Source organism: Juglans microcarpa x Juglans regia, chromosome 7D (assembly GCF_004785595.1).
Source record: "Juglans microcarpa x Juglans regia isolate MS1-56 chromosome 7D, Jm3101_v1.0, whole genome shotgun sequence".
Taxonomy (NCBI): domain Eukaryota; kingdom Viridiplantae; phylum Streptophyta; class Magnoliopsida; order Fagales; family Juglandaceae; genus Juglans; species Juglans microcarpa x Juglans regia.
The window spans coordinates 5548744-5558017 of record NC_054606.1 but is presented as its reverse complement, the minus strand read 5'-3'; the positions used below and the strand labels follow the sequence as shown (position 1 = coordinate 5558017).

The 9274-nt window shown below is 34.8% G+C and overlaps 2 protein-coding genes across 2 annotated transcripts; one reads left to right on the top strand and one right to left on the bottom strand.

Annotated features, from left to right (window-relative positions):
- Positions 1 to 5010: 5010 nt before the first annotated feature.
- Positions 5011 to 5391, bottom strand: LOC121239469. The gene has a single exon (XM_041136715.1). It carries the CDS (start codon positions 5389 to 5391, stop codon positions 5011 to 5013), a length of 381 nt encoding a protein of 126 aa, XP_040992649.1.
- A 1143-nt stretch (positions 5392 to 6534) lies between these two features.
- Positions 6535 to 9274, top strand: LOC121238931 (CBL-interacting serine/threonine-protein kinase 10). Its single transcript, XM_041136033.1, has 2 exons — positions 6535 to 6715; positions 7321 to 9274. Exon 2 carries the CDS (start codon positions 7689 to 7691, stop codon positions 9063 to 9065), a length of 1377 nt encoding a protein of 458 aa, XP_040991967.1. The 5' UTR covers positions 6535 to 6715; positions 7321 to 7688; the 3' UTR covers positions 9066 to 9274.

Here is a 9274-nt window from a genome sequence, read left to right as displayed (position 1 = left end):
TGGCTAGCTAAAATATTGATTGATATATGTATCATGTGTCGTAGACTTACTACTACTCAGGAATTTATAGACTCGTAGAAATGGATAATGTCCTTAATCGGTCACGTCGTGTTCTTTGCAATTCTTATAAGGTGTAGAAAGTTGTGATCATCTATTCTTCGATCGCTTAATATTGTCCATTTTCTGAGCGGATGATCTGGTTCCATCTTTCTTTGGGATAAAATTAATTTAACCATAACGATCGAGCCTTTCCTAAGAAGGGTACGTAAGGTAGAATACACACACACACAGATCATTGATCCCCGACAATCTCGTGAAAGAAGAATCCTTTTCAAGTATAACGTTAGAATTTGCATTACAGAGCTATCAAGCATCAAGTACTGCATTTGAAGCGAGAGGAACGTGTTTCATGCCCATGGCTATATTGATCAACTACATATTTACGCGCGCAGATTCATTTGTACAATAAGGATTCTTGTTTGACCCGTATTTCAGGGCTAATTAGTCGCGATACCCTTGATTTCGTTAACTTGAGCATGCATGCAGAGATCATTGAGATCAAGACCAATATATATAATCTCAAAGCCCAAGGTAAATTCATGCATGTCTAGTGATATTCAAGCGCGCATGTGATTGGCCGGCCAGCTAAAGAACCTTTTGCTAACCGTAGCTAGGTTGAGTTAATATCATATATATATATATATATATATATATATATATATAGTAATCATACATGAAGGACTTTTGGAAGAAGGAAAATTTCTTTTGTTTTTATAGATCAGGCCGCCGGGGTGATACATATGCATGCTAGCTGTAAGGCCGGATGGGTAATTAAAGAACTTTTATCAATTAATCAAGGAAGTCGGCCGCCACGAATGGCATGTTGAGACTCTGAGAGCGAAGTAATTGAGATCATGATGAGTACCTCATGTGAGGCTGTGAGCGATATAATTAGATCATTATAGTCGAACTCACACTCCCAATAGTCATACGCGCGTGCATTTAATATCGTCAACGTGAATTAATAGAGAAAAATAGCGATCATGATATTAGCTGCATGCATGCATGTTTCCCGAGCAAAAGGAAGGAATTTCGTATCCAGACCAGAAATAAATCCTATGTTCAGAACTTATAAAGAAACCATTCATGAGATGCTAATAATTCCGTGCATGTCTGTACGTAGTACTGATCAGACTTTTTTGAGGTCATAAATCTTAGTATTTTATGAAGATTACAGACATGCGTTTTGATTAGCTAGAGAATTAATGATCATAAATCCTGCAGGTGTTCCATGGAAAGTGTTGTTAATTATACGATAAAATTAGCAAGAGTCCCTTCAAAAAATCGAAGAGCCAATACCCGGACGTTGTTGAAAATGACCGCTAGCTTAGGCGATAAATTGCAGTCCTTTGAGGTGATACGCGCGCGTACGTCCATTTGCAACTTACAAGGTTCATGTAGGGAGATAAGCAAACAAGAGGCTTTGTCTAATGTTCCTAGCTATGACGATCAGTACATACTTCTGTTAGTGTGGAAGTAGAACATGATGGTGATTTTGGTCGGATCAAGATGCTCCAGATATTTTAGGGTACGTAATCTATTGATCAATGGATCTCTTAATTAAGTCAGTCCTAATCGTTGCTTCAAAATTCCATGGTAGGGTACTTTTGGCGCACTAGCATTAGCATGTATCACTTTCAAATTCAAATATTTATATATATCGTCTTAGTACTTATATATTATTGAGAGTAATGTTAGATATAGTCATGAGTTGTGCAAGCGATACATATTCATTTTAAAAAATTTCTAGAGTCCACTATTAAAAAATTAATTTTTTCATGTAAATTTTATATTTACTTATTTTTTTAAAAAAAATTATGCAGCGCTTATGCACTCTATATATGACTGCAAATATAACTTATCTATTATTTATATGGCATTAAATGTTTGTGCTTTTGTTTAATAGTGTGTTATCGACACGTGTTTTGTTATATATGGAATAAGATCTAATTTTGATATGAGCAATCGAAGTAATAAATGGTGGGATATGAGTCTTTAATGTATATGAAGTCAATTAATTTCCATGTAAAGCATGTGGGTATCTATAAGGAGCCATTTGCTTTGGAATAAAGCAATATTCCCAGAATTATCTATCTAATATATATTTCATGTTTATGAAATTAGAAAAGTATCGGGTACCTCAAAGCAGCCACCCTTTTCTTCTTCTTTCTAATTCTTTTTCTTGATCTTCATCAATATAGTCAAACATAGGTCCGAAGTAAAAGTGCACTGTTGGGACTTAGTATCAGAGATAAGCTATGGAGGGTTGAGCTCGACAATAAGATCAGCATGACCAATAACAGTTGATGGACCATCTCACTAAAATCTTTCAGTTATTGATCTCCACCGGCCAGGATTAATGCTCTCAAATTGAGCAAGGCGAATCTTCTCAAGGTTCTCACACCACCCGACTAGTCGATTTAGGAAGAAATTACTATCTGATCATCTCATCTAATCATTATAATTTTTTAAACTTCTAAATAAAATATAAAAAATAATTCAATTTTTTTAAAATTTTAAAATAAAAATAATATTAAAAAATTATTTTTAATAAGATTTTATTCAATTTTCATCTCATTTTATCTGTATAACAAAACGAGACCTAATTAGGCTACCTTGATCTTAGCTTCAAATTTTCCCGCCTTGATTTCCAACTATATAACTAAGAATATATACAATGAGAAATACTACGTACGTACAGTCCTCATTTGGGGACTGCAATACAAGTCTAGGTAATTTTATCTTTAAAATTTTTTAAAATGACAAAAATATCCCTCCTAAAATAATGTTTTTGCTATTTTAATAAAGAGCCTGCACATACAGTCTCCAAGTGAGAATTGCAAATAGAATTGCTCATGTACAACCCCACATGTCACTACTCTTTCAATATATGTATAAGGAGCCCTCTTATGGAATAAAATATTTAGACATTTATCTATTTCCTATTTAATTTCATCTTATATCAAATTGATCAGGATCGGCCGACTCCCTCAAAGTAATCACCATTTCCTTGTTTCGCAATATAATTACTAATTAATCACCACTGGTACCATAAATATTGAGAAATTATACACTTGATTACGGGCCTAAATAGCGAAGTTGACGGCCCACTAGGGTTATAAAGATTATGTTATTAATGCTCTTATATATCCCAGCTCAAGGCCAGACCATGTAATAATAGTACCTTCTAATTAATTAATTTGTCATCCCGAGAGGAACCCATCGGCTTGAATTAACTTACTTATATATATTTAAAGCAAATAAAAATGCAGAAAAACGAATAGATTAACGAAAGAGAAGTCTTCAATCGTGACACTAATTTATTGAGATTATAAAACAATAATAATGGATCACAGCTACCCTCGATTCTATTATTAATATTTATATAAATAATTTAACAATATATTAATATACAAGTCAACCTGAATCTTTCCAATTTAAATTACAAATGTCTGGTATCGAGAACGGTACTATCCAAGTTTTTTTCAAAATTGCATGCCGACAATTTCATAAACTAAATTATCTTATATATGGATCTGTTGGAAAACAATATATATATATATATATAGAATCTCTCTCTTAAATGTATTTACAGGTGAAATTTATTGTCATATATATATATATATATATATATATATATATATATATAATATAGCTAGTAGATCGAATTGTTGAAGAAAAATGGCAATTTTAATTATTTTTTGTTTTTTTTAATGGGGCTATCTTAATTATTAATGCTAGCTTATGCCTTTTAATTTACAAGAAGGTCTTTTTTATTTTATTTTATTTTTTATTTTTATTTTTATTTTTTTTATAATATCAATCTACATGAAGAAGGTTTTGAATGTGATTTTGATTGGTGAATCATGTGTCACATATACTAGTTTTGTAGCAGAACAGTACTGCCCAATAATTCGATCCGGTTCAGATGCCATGTGGTCATCACAGCCATGGTGTTTTTTTTTTTAAACCAATTAATTAGGAATATAGTACTTAATCATAATGAATGCTTGACAAAGTAAAAGAGAAGAAGAACATGGAGGTTCCATTGGAGAGATCGATAGATATTAATGTCATCAATATCACGTAAACATTAATATTTTTTATGTAATTAATTACATTTTTGATCGGTGATCCGAACTTTGCTCCAGTAGTTTTGCCCTTTAAAATTGCATTTGGGATTATTTATGCATAAACCAGAAAGGGTACTCATGTTCCTGATCATAATACCTTGAAATTAAGCGAGCATGCATATATGCATGTACTAATTAATTTCTCTGTCTTCTTTAACTAAAAAGAAACAAAGTAATATTAGATACAGTCATAAATTATACAAGTATCGTGCACTCCTTTAAAAAAAGAATAGAATTTATTATTAAAAAATTAATTTTTTCATATGTATATCATTTTTACTTATTTTTTTTTAAAGAGTACTCAGCACTTATGCACTTCATAACTGCAAATATCATTTCTAAAAAAAATGAACACTTTTAAATCTTCAATTAGATAGGCTTGAGGAAATTATCTTGTGTAGCTAAATTTATGGTACTATATCTATACAGTCGACAAATAAGAAGCTAATTAGCAAAGAAAAAGGAAAAACAAAAAACAAAACAAAAGCATAGAAAGAAAGAGAAGCAATTGAGAATTAAGACGCACCTTCCTGGCAGTATTATTTTTAAGATCATCATCATCCTATACGTATATATGATCAGAAATTCATAAAATATAGCAGCTCGATTATTATATGCATATATTTCGATGATCAGATTAAGAATCAGTACAGGGACAAGCTAAGATCCGTACGTTGTACAATCTGCATGAGCAGCTTGTTGGAAAGAAATAACCAAGAGCGCTTGATCAATAACAGATGCTGCATAAACCCATTTTATTCATTCATATTCTCTAAGCAATACCTTGATAATGGATGAATAGCCAGCTCTGGACCTATCATTCACTGATCCATGATGAAGAAGCCGGCGACAATGGAAGATCTCGTGATTTCCTTGAAGGGAAGATGCTACGCAAAAGATTACTAGGCCTCGAGTTCTTTTTAATGGGTCTTTTCGTGGCAGTACTGGAATAGTAGGAAGGAGGAGGTGTAAGATCAGGAGGGAGATCAGTAGTAGTACTAGCTTGGCGGAACTGGATCTTTGGAGTTCCTGGTTGAGATTCCCATGTGAAGGGAACAGAAGCAGATGCCCCTCCTTGATAATCTTCGAAAGATTTTTGTCTGGAGAACTCCCTGGAATGGTTCTTGGAGAAGAACCTACAATCTTTCTGCTTGGTTTGGAGGGATTTTGGAGGAAAATCCGAGCTAGTTGTAGGCATTTCTGCGCTGAGTGCAGCTTGAGGCTGAGAGACCCTAAATATAATGAAGACTTTTTAGCTGATTCTTAGTTGAGATCGTATCTAGGTAGCTCTGCATGATGTAGATCGATGATCTCTATTATTAACATGCACGTATGACTTAGTTTTTTCATGTAAATTAATGTCAAGCATCGAAGATATAGGGATATTCATGAATAGCTAGCCATTCTATGGCCTGTGACTCTCTTATGAGTACTTTTAAATTAATGGTTTTAATTACTTCGAATTTCTTTTTATTAACGTGGGTGCAATTGGAACATCTTGTTGAAGATCGAATGTAATTGCTTGGTTGGTATTTCGTCATATATATATAGAATTAACCATATATATATATATATATATATATTTTTTTTTTTTGAGAGTTTGTTATTGAAGTTATAGGCCATATATAGTTGGTATGTTAAGTAGAAAATATAATTTAAAATAAACAAGGATGGAGACACCTCCGGTCCATTAATGGTGGCTTGAGCTGGCCGGTCTAGTATATTTTCTTAAAAAACAAAACAGAAACTTCAATCTAGGCCACCAAGTGGTTATTCACAAACTAAGAAAATATCATTTAAAAAATAATTAACTCACAGATGTGAGCCACCTGGGCCGGTCAGGTTTAGGTGGCCTACGTAACGGTGGAGGTGGCTTAATGGCCATTGGTGTTGGTTCCACCAAAAGATCTATACTCCGAGCCCGCGCGGGCCACCTAAGAGTGTTCCTAATTTTTGGTTATGCGTGATAAGTGTGTCATTAAAAAGGTTAATTAGAGACTAATGAAATGACTGTCACTCTTATTATTAATTATGACTTCTAAAATTCAAAACTTAAATTAAAAATAAAAAAAGGTTAATAAAATAGATTTTATACATAAAATTATAAAGAAATTTGTATGCACATAGAATACTACTCTTAGATGTGATTTTATTTTTTGTATAGAATTAAAAATTCTGATTTTATATTTAAGCCTTTTAAAGAAGTCGATAAAATCATAAATCAACCACTAGAACTCAAAAATAGAAAAGAAAAATCAACCACTAGCTGACAGTTGTGAGCCTCACCGTGACGCTAGCGCTTGAGATCAAGAAATAATATATAAGAATATTAAAAACAAGAATTAAAGAAGCTCGTGGATCTCAGAATGGGCGCGCCTACATCGGAGTATCTTCAATTGCCCTAAATTAGCATGTAATGAAAAACCTCTCAAAATTTAAGACATTTCAAAATCCTCTCTTTATCGCGTCTTTCTGGTTGTATTCTCGGGTCTCAGGGAGCGCTTCTCTTCTCAAACTAAAAGGTAATTCACTTCCCTCCTTTTTAGTTTGGATTTTCGTCTTTTTTCAAGTAGGTTCTGTTTAAATGATCGATTTTCATTCGAATATGTGTTCGTTCCTGCTTTGTCCGACGGATTTTGTTTGTTGAAATATCTTTTTTATTTATATTGGTCGCAACCTGTGTTTAGAAATCGTCGTCCTCGTCGTCGCTGTTGTTTTGTGGAATTTGTGGTTAAGAGTTGTAGCCGACTACATCGCAATGTTTTCTTATCTGGATTTGTAGTTTTTTGTTTAAGGATAATGGGATTCTTCATCTTCTTCCATAGGTATCAATCTCTCCAAAATCTTCTCTGCTAATAAGTATGAACTTTGAAGCAGGTTTCTCAGAATTTTTGTGGTATCTTGTTCTTTCATTATTAAGTTATATGGTAAATTTTTAGGCTAGGTTTATTTGTTAGTTTGGGTTTAGAGTATTTGGGGTTCAGCGTGTTAGTGATGTCTATTATCTTCTTTGAAGAGTGTCTGAAGGTTGTTGTTCTTGTTCCTGTTTCTGCATTTTTTTTTTTTTTTCTCTCTTGGTCGTGAGTTTTGAAGTTGACTGACGTTGATTTTGTGCTGAATTTTTCAGTTTTCTACTGAAGGTCCTGCAAGTACGCTTTCAGCATCCTCTAGATGATCTTGTGTGTAAAGGGAGAACCTGGGGAATGCTGAAAGATGTGCCTGACGATTTTGAATTCTGTCTCTGAAGTCAAGGAGATTGTCAAATTACTAGAGAAATCCTTCTTTGTTCTTGGTGAGACAGGATGTGGAATTAAAAGTTCATATGCTCGGTGTTCCCAAAAGCAAGATGGGCCTACTAGCCATGGTAGAATGCCTGTTGTTGATCTTTGTGAAGATGGTTGAGCACTACTAATATACTTCCTGCCCTGTATATTAGATTACTTGTGTTCGCAAGAGTAAATATTGTGGTTTTGGTTTGCATTAGTAAAGTTTTCGATGGAAAATAACTCGAAGGTGTTGATGCAAAGATATGAATTAGGGAGACTACTAGGCCAAGGCACATTTGCGAAGGTTTATTATGCGAGGAGTATAAGAAATAATCAGAGCGTGGCCATTAAGGTAATAGACAAAGAAAAGGTGTTCAAGGTTGGGCTCATTGAGCAGATCAAGCGAGAAATATCTGTTATGAGACTGGTTAGACACCCCTATATCATACAGCTCTATGAGGTCATGGCCACCAAGACCAAGATTTACTTCGTCATGGAATATGCCAAAGGGGGTGAACTGTTTGACAAGGTGGCTAAAGGAAGGCTAAAGGAGGATGTTGCAAGAAAATATTTTAGGCAGCTAATTGATGCTGTTGATTTCTGTCACAGTCGGGGTGTTTATCATCGGGATATAAAGCCGGAGAATCTATTACTGGATGAAAACGAGGATCTAAAAGTCTCTGATTTTGGGTTAAGTGCCCTTGCTGAATCCAAGCGCCAAGATGGGCTACTCCATACCACCTGTGGCACTCCTGCTTATGTTGCTCCTGAGGTCATTAACAGGAAAGGCTACGATGGGGCCAAAGCTGATATTTGGTCTTGTGGAGTGGTTCTCTATGTCCTTTTGGCTGGTTATCTCCCGTTTCATGATTCAAATTTGATGGAGATGTATCGGAAGATTGGAAAATCAGAATATAGGTGCCCTAATTGGTTCCCACCAGAAGTGCGCAGGCTGCTGTTGAAGATGTTGGATCCAAGCCCCAGTACTAGGGCTTCCATAGAAAAGATCAAGGAAAGTTCATGGCTCAGAAAAGGACTGAAGTCTAAACATATTAAATCTGTAACTCCTTCAGATCTGAATGCGTCTGGTCCCTGTGAGAATAGCAGTATGACTGCTGACTCAAAGCAAGAGTTAGCTAGACCTTCATGCTTGAATGCTTTTGATATCATTTCCCTATCAGCTGGGTTTGATCTTTCTGGCTTATTTGAAGTAGATTGTCAAAGGAGAGAAGAAAGGTTTACTTCCAGAAAACCTGCCTCGGTCATCATCTCTAAGCTGGAAGAAATTGCCAAGCATCTGAGGATGAAAGTGATGAAGAAGGAGGCAGGTTTGTTAAAGTTGGAGGGAATGAAGGAAGGTAGGAAGGGGATATTGTCCATTGATGCAGAGATCTTTGAGGTCACTCCATCTTTTCATTTGGTGGAGGTTAAGAAAGCAAATGGAGATACCATAGAATATCAGCAAATGGTGAAAGAGAATATAAAGCCTGCTATAAGAGATATTGTTTGGGTATGGCAAGGTGAGCAACAGCAGCAACTGCCAGAGCTGCAGCAGCCACAGCAGCAGCAGCAACAGCAGGAGCAGCATCAGCAACAAGAACAATGAAAACACATTGCCAGATTTCCCATGGCATCTTATGCTTGATTTTTTTTTATTGATAATCTGCCTTTTTTTTGCTGTTGTATGTGTCCTTGTAAGTGTCGTTCTCCCTAACTCTATATATTTGCTGTGTTTGTTGTATATGCTTGATCACTTTTTTTTTTTCCCCAAAAGAGACACAAAAACATCAAATACAATTTTCTGGTATTGTTTTA